The sequence below is a fragment of the Corvus kubaryi genome, unplaced genomic scaffold (genome assembly GCF_017639235.1).
Source record: "Corvus kubaryi isolate FWS band 111438036 unplaced genomic scaffold, C.kubaryi_AGA036_p1.0 split3-37304, whole genome shotgun sequence".
In the NCBI taxonomy this organism is placed as follows: Eukaryota; Metazoa; Chordata; class Aves; order Passeriformes; family Corvidae; genus Corvus; species Corvus kubaryi.
Window position 1 is genome coordinate 2423910 of NW_024582087.1, and position 12278 is coordinate 2436187.

At 53.0% G+C, this 12278-nt stretch overlaps 1 protein-coding gene across 5 annotated transcripts in view; it reads right to left on the reverse strand.

Moving 5' to 3' along the window:
* Positions 1–12278, reverse strand: part of CSMD2 (CUB and Sushi multiple domains 2) — a 338283-nt gene that overhangs the window by 219655 nt on the left and 106350 nt on the right. For all 5 annotated transcript variants that reach the window (XM_042015480.1, XM_042015478.1, XM_042015482.1 and 2 more), the window contains 2 exons: positions 10089–10283; positions 3334–3541 (listed from right to left, as the gene is read on the reverse strand). In XM_042015480.1, coding sequence (XP_041871414.1) covers positions 3334–3541; positions 10089–10283 — 403 coding nt within the window. The remainder of the gene's footprint in view (positions 1–3333; positions 3542–10088; positions 10284–12278) is intronic.

Below are 12278 nucleotides of genomic sequence, written 5' to 3' on the forward strand. Positions count from 1 at the left end.
CAGGTATGACAGGGGTACAGGTGTGACAGGGTACAGGTGTGACAGGGGTACAGGTGTGACACAGGTACAGGTGTGACAGGGTACAGGTGTGACAGGGTACAGGTGTGACAGGAGTGCAGCCACCAGTGCTGAGCTGCAGGAGCCCAGTTCCTGCTGTCCCACGCTGTCCCCTCAGCCACCCCAGAGCCCCTCTGAGCACTCCCACAGGAGCAGCAGGAGCCCAGGCCAGGATTTGGGATGAGGCCCAACCTCCCCAGGCTGGGGAGCCTTGGAAGGGCACACGAGGCTGGGACACCTCTGCCAGCAGGGCCCCCAGGGCCAGCCTGGGGGCTGCACACATCAGACCCATTTTGGGGTGTTTGGGTGCTCAGCCTGACAGGTTTTGGGGTGTGAGGCTCTGAGCAGGTGCCACAAGCCAGGGACCAGCAGCAGCAATTCCCGACAGCCTCAGCACCGGGAACTCCCAGCTCCAGCAGATCCTGACACAAAGCACACCATCAGGCCCTGGAAGGACTCGAGCTGCTCTGCGGGATTTTCCCTCTTTTCCCTGGGTTTAGAGGGAGGAATTGCATTAATCCTGCCAGATCTCTCAGGGACAAAGCAAAGGGAAGAGAACCCCAAGGGAGACACGAAGAAGTCTGGGGGTGAGGATACCAGAGAATGCCAGAATCCCAGAGTGGTCAGGGTTGGAAGGGACCCCAAAGATCATCTTGTTCCCCCTGGAGCAGGTGCATTCCACACCCTGAGCACAGGGCAGGATGACACCTGGATGGGCCAAAGGAGAACAGGGCAGCTCCTGCCGTGCTTCCCATCTCACCTCCCAGCCTGGAGACCCCAGCTCGCCCTTCCCGCTCCGCCAGGCTCATCCCAGCCTGCTCCCTCCCCCTCCTGCTCCCTGCTCAGCAGGATTTTATTCCTCACCTGTCAAGGCAATCTGGGCCCAAGGTCCCCCGACAGAGCCGTGGGAGCAGCTGAGAGAGCTGTAAATGTGTGATTTTATTAATCTGCCTCAAACAGCTCCTCCGCCCCTGCTGCTCTGCCTGGCACAGCCCTGCAGTGCCCTTTCCCTTGGAATTCTTCCTGCAGGATTCACATCCAACAGGCTGGGGAGCAAAGGAAACCCAGCTCAGGATTCTCCAGGCCGTGGGATCAATGTGAAGGCACTTAAAGCAAGCTGGCTCATAAATAAAACCCCAAAAAAATCCATTTTTAAAGCCGGGAGGGTGAACGGTAACGCAGGTTTTTCTAAGAGCAGGTCAAGTCAAGGTTACTTGAAGTGCTGAGTTAATGGGCTCATAAATACCATCATTAGATCCCATTCCATAGCTTGGAAACTCACAGGAATTATCCTCCTGATGAAATTGAATTTTGTTTATTTGTGCCCAGCCCTGGCCGTGACTAAAACCACTCAGAATGCTCGGAAAACGAAATATTCAGCTGCGAGAGACTCCCAGAGAATTGGCTGCAAGTCCCTCTGCCCTACTACCAATAATTAAAACCAGTTTTTTCACAGGCAGAAGGGGAAAAAGGGGTTTGAGCTCCATTTTCCTGCTGAATCACACCAGCATGGGTGAAGACGAGGTAGGAGCACCAGGTTTTTTTCCCCCTACGGGCAAAAATTATTGAGAACTGACTCATCTGAATTTAATTACCGGGCCAGCTCCGAGAGATGAAATTCCAAACAGGACTTCTTTGCAATCCCGCTGGTGGGACTGCAAAGTTCCCTTCAGGAATGCTCAGTGAGGTGCCCTGGAATGGGCTGGGGGGTGTGGCTGGCTCCTGTGGACGTGGAATTCAGGGATGCACCCCAAAAAGCAGGAGCAGCTTCTCCCAGGGGGGAATTCCTGCTGCTGGGGCCCGTGCTGGGCTCACTGAGGGGGCTGCCAGGGGATCCCAACAAGGGCTGAGCTGGGAGGAAGGGGAGAGTCAGGGATGCAGCACACCTGGAGGGGGAGCAGGGATGCGAATCCATCCTTATTCCCTCCAACAATCCCCCAAAGTGACACCTGGAAAACTCGGCGCCCTTAAACCCAGCTTTAACCTCAGTTTTAAGGATTGTGTGCGCACTACAGGCCCAGCTTGAAGCCAGGCTTTCACTCCCTACAATTGGCATTTTTAAAGTTTTTTCCCTGCTGTATTTACGAGGAGTTTATTAATTTTATTTTACTTTTTTTTCCCCAGCAGGTTCCCTCTGCCAGGCTTTGTTTTATTTTTGATATGACAAGACACAGCTCTGCTCTGGCAACACCTCCAGGCTGAATAATGTTTCTTAACCAGCTCCATCCATCTTCCCAGCCAGCACAGCTCAGTGATCCTCACTGCAGCACAAACCAGCAGTGCCCTAAAATATTAATGAATTCTAATAAAACCAGGCTGGGCTTTTTTTCATCAAACAGCAACATCTAATTTTCCAAGGGGGCCAGGGAATGGTAAACAATTGGTATGTGGTAAATGGCAACTTCCCTCCCATCAATACATCCTAAACGCTCCAGTCCCGTTCCCCCAGAGTTGCCAGCGAGGATAAATCACTCCAATAAATGGGATTTGCGATGGGATCCTCACAAATCATCACGATTTAACTCGCTGCTGATCATCCCACGCAACACCTGATTATTGCAAACACTTCATTCTTCCCTTGCAGAGGGAAGTTGGGTTTAAAACCAACACCCAGGACCTTCCACTTGCTGCCAGCCAGGACTTTCAACCATGTGCAGCCGAGGGCAGTTTCACCCTGTCCTTTGCTATCAGGAACACATCAAATTCCCTCTGCAGTTCCTTATTCTCCTCCCTTCAGAGCACTGGGGCAGCTCCTCAATACTGGAAATATTGGCCCTTATCCCAAATAAAAGCAGTATTTCAGAGAGCATTTCCCAGGCAGCCCCTGGGATGAGAGGGGGGTTGGAGTTCCGTCTCCTGTCCCAGGGACGAGTGGATCTGGTGAAACATTTCCAGAAGTTCCTCACCAGCAATGGGTTTAGCAATAACCAGAAAATTCAGCAAAACCAAGGCTTGAGCGTGGCAGGGCTTGAGGAGTTCTCAGAGGTGATTTTGTTTGGGGTTATTTTTAATTCTTTCTTTCTTCTCCCCCCCCAGCCACACCACGGACTCTCTCTCACTGCACAGAACAGGATTTAAAGCAGCCAGTGCTCACTGCAGAGCTCACCAAGCAAATCCCAAGTTTCAGAAGGAAGCCACTGGGAATAACTGGGAATTTCCTGTCTTCCAGGCACAAACTGTTCACTCTGACCACCCTGAGAAGTTTGGCTCTGCCCACACAGACCACGAGCACCACCCCAAGCGTCCTACAAGGAATTAATGCCAGCGGGAACCTACCAGAGCGAGGATCCCTCTGTCCCAGCAACTTCCAGCACGTCGTAGCCATCCTCCAGCTGAAAATCCATGAAAACCAGGGCAATGGTGTCTCCAGGCTCAGCCAGGATGGTCCAGGTGCAGTCTGCATTGTTGCCATACTCCAGGGGGAAGTGGGGGCTGGAGATGATCCCGCTCTGGCCCCGCAGGGTCCCTCCGCAGGCGTCGTCAGCTGCAACACAACGCGAGGGGTGAGCCCTGAACCGCCCGGAGATGGAGCCCAAATTCAGAGCCAAACCCCCCTGCTTTGGTCAGGAGGGGTTCACTGCCCACTCTTAAGGATGAAGATGTTGAGGGATGCAAAATCCATCAGGATCAGCCAGGAAGGGGCTCCTGGCTTGATTTTAAACACCCCCAGTACCAGAGCTGCTCCCACCTCTCCTGAGGAGCCCGTTCCCAGCACAGCTCCCTGTCAGACACGATTTCCTCACTTGTTCTTGCCCAAGTTTCCTGTTCCATCACAGAACCCCAGGAGGAGTGAGGCTGGAAAAGCCCTCCAAGATCACCAAGTCCATCCCAGATCCCCACCTTGTCCCCAGCCCAGAGCACTGAGTGCCACGTCCAGGCCTTCCCTGGAGACCTCCAGGGATGTGACTCCACCATCCCAATGCCTGACCACCCTTTCCATGAGGAAATTCCTGCTGATGTCCCCTCTTCCTGATTAGGATCCTCTGAGGTTTTTCCCGGAACTTTCCTCCCATCCATGCCCAGCAAGGGGGAGGAAAATCCCAGGAAATCAGTGGCTGAGAGGGGGTTCAGACATGTGAACACTCTCCCATCACAGCAAGGAAAGGTTGATTCCCAGCTCACACAGATCCCAGCACCTTCCTGAGCCACAGAAACATTCCCAAGGATTGGAACAACGGGACTCGGGAGTAAAAACACCACATTTAACAGAAACCTGATGGAAAAGGGAGTGAAGCATCCCACACTCCCGCCTCACATGTCTGTGCTGGCTGAGATTTCTTAAGGAAATGATTGTGGCTGCCAAAATCAGAGTGCTGGAAACTTAACCCCTCGTTCAGCAACCCAGCAGCCACAGTTCCTGGGCTGCATCTCCTGCTTCCCACAGGTGCTTCCCTGGATTTCCTGAGCAGGAGCTGGCAGAGCAATAAAAGGAGGATCTAAAAGGAATGGCAGGGAGGTGGAGGAAAGCAGGAATGAATTCCTGCTCGGGGGGCAGCTCCCAGCTTTTATTGGGAACGTGGCTGAGCAAGGCCTGGGAACTTCACCAGGAGCGCTGGAGCAGCATTCCAGATGCTCCAGTCGAGGAGCTCGGGGCTTTACATGACAAACTCTTCCTTCCACCACAAACCATCCTTTCAAACAGCCCTTCCTGAGACTCCCCCCAGCTGGGAACATGTGCTGGGCACAGCAGGGCACGGATGGCAAGGGCAGGACCCCTCCACGGGGCTGCTCCGGAGCATCCTCAGCCCCCAGCCCTTGGCAGAGTCAGTGCCCTGCGCCAGCAGCAGCTCCAGAGCAGAGCTGCACCTCGCACCTCTGACTAATGAAACCTGGAACACAAAGCCTGAGCCAGGTGTGTGCCAGCCTCCCTCCCCCACGGCCATCTGGAGGGACACGCTCCCGGGACGGATGGAAACGCCACCGGGCACCGCTGGCACCGAGCTGGCACCTCCCAGCACGGATCAGGCCCTTTGCCAGCGCTTCCCCCAGCCCTGGAAGTGCCCGAGGCCAGGCTGGACGGGGTTTGGAGCAGCCTGGGGTAGTGGGAGGTGTCCCTGCCCATGGGATGAGGTATCTTTAAGGTCACTTCCAACGCGCACCGTGCTGGCATTCTGTGCCCAGCCAGGGCTGGCACACACTGGGAATCACAGAGCTCACAGCAAGAGCAAAAAATACCATTAAAAAGCAGCCATGGAAATTCCTGGGCCATTCCAGCCGCCCAAATGAGGGCTGGAAAAGGCCACCAACATCCCGGCTCAGTGCTCTGCTCCCTGTCACAGTCACTTGTTTCCCAGGGAAGCTGTGGCTGCCCCATCCCTGCAAGTGTCCCAGGCCAGGCTGGAGGATCCTCGGAGCAACCTGGGATAGTGGAAGATGTCCCTGCCCATGGGATGAGATGATCCTTAAGCTCCCTCCCAACCCAGACCATTCCATGATCCTATCTGCTGCACTAAAGTGAATTAAAGTTACTCCCAGACACTGAGGATTTGTGTTCAAATCCCAAATAAATTCAGGCTGGAAGATCTCTCACTTAGGCCCCAAAATTTCCTTCAAATTTGGATGTATCTTGCACGAGACAACCAATGGGACCTCCAAAGGTCCATGGAAAACTCCAAACCACCCCCTGAGACTGGAAGGAACAGGAGGGGGTGGAGAACAGGCTGAAGAATTTTGATTCAGTGCTACATTAGAATTCTTAAACAAGGGACTCCTCTGCTTTTATGCACACTCACAGGAGCTGAGGAGCCAGCCAAGGGCACCGTGGTTTGGCTTTTTTATTACCATTATATTCATTATTAAGAGGGCAGTTCTTAGTTTCAATTCCTTGACAATTCTTTCACTGCACAAGGTACTTCATGGGGAATACATTCCCTTCCCATCCCCCTCTAAACACACACTCCCTCTGCTTGGAGAGGCTGTTATTGCTCAAACACATCCTACAATCTTCCAAAACCTTCCTGAGCAGCCCTCCAATTATTCTGGGCACGGCCCAGCCTCTGCAGCTGCTGGAGTTGTGGTAAGGCAGAGCACTTTTAATGAGATGCTGCAGATCTGATATGCCCAAAATGGAGCTCCACAAACGTTCCCAACTTTTCCTCTGGCTTTGCTGAGTTTTGACTCCGCCGCCCACCAGAACCATAAACCCACCAGTTCTGCTTCAAGTCACAAAAAAATCCAGGAAAAGACTTCTCCCTGCGTGTTTTCCCAACAGATTGGGATGTTTTGGCATCGTTTTCCAGTGCTCCAAAGGCTTTGCGTGGTTGGAGGCTCACTGGCACAGGCGAGGGCTGCTCACAGGAGGCAGCACCCCGAGCCTGCTGGGAATTCTGCCCCCAGCATTCCAACTGCCAGGATAAAAATACAGCTCAGCTTGTGGGGCTCAGCCTCAGCCCCGTTTAGGCTCAGAACTTGGCCTCACTTCACTCCTGAGAGCAGAAGAATTGGGCAGGAAGCGTGTAAAACACACGGGATGCAACAAGGAGAGCGCTCCAGAGATTTCTGACATAGGATGGGATTTTTCTAGGGATGGGATAAACCTCAGCTTAGTCCAGGCTTCACAGCTAGTCAGGACTTCCAGTTCCAGAGGCAAACTCCCAAATTCCACAGCCAAACCCCTGTCCCAGGTGCTGCTCTGCTCCACACCAGCGCAGGTGGCATCCCTGGGGAGATCCCAGCACTCCCAGCCCCCCTGCCAGGCCAGCAGGGACCAAACCCAGCACACGGAGCCTGAACTGATGGATCCTGGCTGAAAGGATCCATCCTGATCCAGCTGTGCTTCCCAAACTGCTGGTGAGGTGCAACTCCGCACACACATCCCACTGAGCCACTCCTGATCCTGCTGGAATTCTCTGCTCCTTTCCCTTCCCGCTGGGTTTGCGCTCGTCCTTTACAAGAAAACTTTGTCATTGCCAGGTTTGTGATTCCAGAGAATTACCCTGAGTGGGGAATGCAGACAATTCTTGTGCAGGAGGAATGATGAAGGCGAGCCCAGCATTCCAATATCCTCCTGTCCCAGCAAACCCTCCCAAACACCCTTGGATTCCTCCTCTTTCCCACCATGAATTTCTCGTCGATTCTTTCAATGCATCAAGAGCAGAGCAGAGGCAAAGCTGCCAATCCAGGGACAAGAATGTCACAGAGCAGGGGAAAAGCAGGCAGGAAAAAGCACAAGGAAACCCTGGATCAGGGGTGGAATCCTCCAACTCCTCTCTGTTATCCTGGAGAGGAGGGGAGAGGGAAGGGAAGATCTCCAGCCAAACACTGTCCTTTAAAGAGACACGGGACAGGTCTGCTCCCAAGAAAGCTCCCCAGGTTTTAACCTGCTCAGCCCGAGAGAACTTTTCTTCCCAATTTATCAGGATCCCATCTCCAACTTCCATTAGAAAACGAAGTAACACCTACAAAGACATTTAAAAACTCCCCGGTGACCATGGCCAACAAGCCAATTTTAACAGGATTCACTGCAATCCACACAGGCCACAAAGATCTCGTTGCTCTCAGGGAAAGCTAAATGTATTAAATATATTTATCCTCCTTCAGGCAAGAGCTTTGGAATCATCCTCTTCCCTGCAGAAGAAGGGGAAAACCTGTTTGATAGGATGCAAATCCTTCTGCCCCTTGCTCCAGGTGAAACGTGTGTCCCCAGTTTGTCAGCCAAGCACGACTGGGACGCTCCTGGGAGCCCACTGATGCTGCTGGAAGCACAGCAGGGCTTCAAACCCACCTCCCACAGCCTGGCTTTGCTGCTTTCTGCTCTCCTGGAACAAGATTTGAGTGTTCCAGGGGAATGTTTCTGCTCCCTGCCTTCCAAAAAACACTTCAAGTGCAACTTCCAAGGAGAAGTCTTGAAGGATCAGGACCAAATCCATCAAAAAAGAAGCGGCTGCCTTCAGGAAGCTGCAGGCACAGTCCACCAGAGCAGCTGAAAAGCACATTTTGTGCTGCCCTCGGAGCCATTCCCTGGATTTTCCTCCTTCCTGGAGCAGCTCAGGAGCCTCCAGCCCCTGTGCTGGACTCCAGACTGGAAGGGCAGCGTTGAAAGCAGAGAGTTTGGCAGTTCAGGATGGAAATGCAGAACTGGGCTTTTACTCCAGCAGGAGAGGGGATCTCAGAAGTGGAAATGATGCCAACCCTCGGCTCCAGCAGCAGCTGGGATGGGCATTGATCCCTCCCTCCCTCCCTGGGGTGTCCTCCACAAACGCTGAACGGAGCTGGGCAAGGAGAGGCCTCTGCCTCCCTCAGGTGCCAGCAGGGAAATGCTGTCAGGGCACAGGAACTGCTCCATCCATGCAGGGAATTCCTGTTTCTCCTGACAAGGTGCTGCTTTGCCCGTTCCCAAGGTGGAATTTCAGGGAATTTCAGCTTTTAGAGTGTCCAGAGGAGGCACATGAATGGTGAAGGGGCAGCAGGGGCAGCTGAGGGCACTCGGGGTGTTCAGCTGGAGCAGAAGAGACTGAGGGCAGAGCTCAGAGAGGCTGCAGCTCCTCCTGAGGGAATACTGGGATGAATTTGGGGAAAGGTTCTTTCCCCAGAGGGTGCTGGAGCACTGACCAGGCTCCCCAGGGAATGGGCACATTCCCAAAGGTGCCAGAGCTTTGGACAACACTCTCCAGGGGGGATTTGGGATGTTTGTGCAGGGCCAGGAGCTGGAATCAATGATCCTTCAGCCCTCGATTCTCTGAGTATTTTCACCTCCAGTGAAACTCAAAAAATAAAATTAAAAAACCAGAAGTATTATAAAAGTGACAAAGCCAGTTCTGATTTGAAGGATAAGCAGAGAAAAGCACCACAACTGATCTTTAAAAAACACCAGTGATAAGCAGCCCTCTCTCAAGTCACTCTGAGCCCCTCCTCACACTCCCTAAATGCTCCTGGCCCCGAAACAGCAGCAAAGTGCCCCAAAAAACCGCCGCTGAGAGGTACAACAGGCATCCTTCACCGTGTAACATATCTGAGGGAGCATTAAAAACATCCCAAGCAAACAATTTTTGCTCACTTTAAGCTCCAGCTTCACGGCCCAGCTCAGAGGTGCTGATTGACTGCACAGGGAGAGTCAATAAAAAGAATCAATGGGAGATGCTCTGCTGAAGTACACAAGGAATCGAGGGGCAGAGGCTTCAAGAGCAGCAGCGAATGTTTCTGGTAGGACAACACAGACATTTGTGTATTTACAGACTCTCCAGCCCTCGTGGGACCAGAATTAGCAAGGCACTCTCTGTACTGATAAAGGAATTTGAAGTTTCCCTGCCCCTAAACTGGCAGGGAGTTGGGAATTGTTTTCAATCCTAGGGCAGCTTTTACCTCCCCTACAGCATCCCCAACCCAGGGCACGTCCCAGCCCTGCATGGATCCACTCTTCCTACAGCAGAGCACCACAGTCACCCTGGGATGTGCCACAGGAGAGGGAATCTGACACTGGCAAGCAGAAAATCCAGTCTCATCTTGCAGTGTTTGAGCTGGAAATCCTGCAGGCCATGGGCAGGGGATCCTCTGGATAACCATGGGATCATGGAATGGTTTGGGCTGGGAAGGAACTCAAGGATCATCTCATTTCACCCCATTCCATGGGCAGGGACGCCTTCCACTGTGCCAGGTTGCTCCAGCCTGGCCTTGGGACACTTGCAGGGATCCAGGAGCAGCCCCAGCTTCTCCAGGAAATCCATCCCAGCCCCTCCCCCCTCTCACAGGGAGGAATCTCTTCCTAATATTTAATCTAAACCTACTCTCTCTCAGTTTAAAGCCATTCCCTCTTGTCCTGTCACTTGTAAAGTTGGTCTTTTTCCCCACTTCAACCCAAGAAACTGCAGCTAAAGCAGCCCTGCAGCATTCCCAACACTCCAAGCCCTTTCCACCCTCCCCTCATCCCCCAAACCCCGGCAGCCTTGAGGAACCCATTAAAAAAGGATTAACCCCAATCCAAACCGCATCAACCCCACCACGTTTACCCTCCAACCCTTTTAAACCAAGCCCCACAAAGTCCCTCCCCACCCCAACCAGCTCCTTAAACCCCGTTTCGAGGGGGATCTCGTTACCTCTGCAGACGGGGAGCGGGAAATCCCAGGAGGCCCCGTTGCCCGAGCTGGCCTGGCAGGTGAGCAGCGCGTGGCCCTCCAGGAAGAAGCCGGGGTTGCAGCTGAACCTCACCCTGTCCCCGATGCTGAAGGTGGTCCCTTGCTGGATCCCGTTCCGCAGCCGCCCCGGGTTCCCGCACGTGTGGCTGGGCAGGGCTGCAAAGGAGAGGGGGGCAGGTTAGGGACAGGGAATTGGCACAGGGCTGAGGTAAATTCCTCACCTGAAATGGAATCATCGTCATTTAAAACAGAAGAATCGACTTGAGCAACCTCAAAACTTACCCAGTGTTGTAGCAGAACCCGTCAGGCCCCCTGGAGTCAGCTTTTAAATATCATTTTTATCAAATATCCACATAAAGGAGGAAAAATCCCTCCCCAAGCTGCTGAGTCAACAAGATGCTCTCCTTTCTCACCAGTCTGAGCAATTTCTAAACCACAGGAAGGAACTTAAGGATCATCCCATTCCACCTTCCACTGCCCCAGGTTGCTCCAAGGCCCGTCCAGCCTGGCCTTGGACACTTCCAGGGATCCAGGGGCACCCACAGCTTCTCTGGGAATGCCATCCCAACCCCTTCCCAGCCTCACAGGGACGAATTTCTTCCTAATTACTAAACCTCTCTCCCTCACTTTGATATAACTTGATTGCATTCCATATTCAGCTTCATTTGATTAAAGCCAGAGATGACTTTTTTCAGCAGTCCCTGCAGTACAAGCAGGGCTGTTTTACACCTTAAAACCACCCCAAACCCAGCGAAACTGCCTGCCTGGCAAAAAAACCCCAATGTTTCAGTTCACCAAGATTTATAATTCCCAATGTTTAATCCAGATTTTGCATCAAACCAGACTGAAACACAGCTGGAGCCAGCTCCACTTAAGGCAAAACAGAGCCCAACAAAATCAGGGGAAATGTGGGATACTCCAATCTAAGATGGGAAAGCTGCAGCTGAAATGCCAATAAATCCTCAGGCAGTGCCTGTGCACAGCAGTTCCAGGGAATTTAAATAAACCCCACAGCTTTCCACGAGCCACTCCAGAAGAGATCGACTCCAATCAGGGTTTTAGAGGCCGATATAAAACCCAGGGAAAAGACAAGCAGGCCTAAAAACGACTTAATCAAATTGAAATCAGGCCCTTGTGCAGCATCTCCTCTTCTGGTTCCTTTTCATTAGGGCTGGGAGAGCAGGGACGGGCCCCGTTCCCAGCTCAGGGACGGCCGAGCCCTGGAAATGAGTTTGTCAGGGTGTGAAGGGAGCAGATGAATTTGTAGGAGCAGAGGGAGCTCTGCTCTGCAGCCCTGCCAAGGGAAAGGGCGAGATTAAAAGGGAAACGATGCCCTGGCACACATGGAGAGGGAAAAATCCCAGCCAGGGCTGGGGCAGCTGGGGAAACGGGACATAAATCCCCAATCCTGCCATGGGAAGCGCTTTGGGATGGGGAGGGGGATGCTCCTGGTCTGTCTCTGCATCCCTGGCAGGAGGGGAATGAAGGATTAATCCCAAAAGGACACCGGAGCAGTTCCCTGCACCCAGAGTGACCAGCTGGGCTTGTGGTGAACCCATTTCCACCTTAAACCCCACCTGGAATGGGATTTGTTCCAATGGCATGTTCAGATCCACTGCTGAGCTGCTTCAATCAGGTTTTGGGGTTTTTAGGCTGACTCTGAGCTCTGGTCACACCTGAGCGTCCCCAAGCCTAGGTCTGGGGATTTTCAGGGGGTTTTCTACTGTTCCTATGAGCTTTGGTCACACACAGTGTCCCAAAGCCAGCTGTGGTCACACCTGAGTGTCCCCAAGCCCACGTTTTGGGGTTTTTAGGCTGTGACACTGAGCTCTGGCTGCACCTGAGTGTCCCAAACCCAGTTTGGGGTTTTTTCAGCTGTCCCTGAGAGCTCTGGTCACACAGAGTGTCCCAAACCTAGTTCTTGGGGTTTCTATACTGTGACTCTGAGCTCTGGTCACACCCCTGAGTGTCCCCAAGCCCAGTTTTGGGGCTTTTCTACCGGGACTCTCAGCTCTGGTTACACAGTGTCCCCAAGCTCAGTTTCGGGGTTTTTCTGCTGTCCCTCTGAGCTCTAATCACAAACCTGCACATCTCAAAGCCCAGTTTTTGGGGGGTTTCTGCTGTGCCTGTGAGCTCTGCTCACCCCTGAGT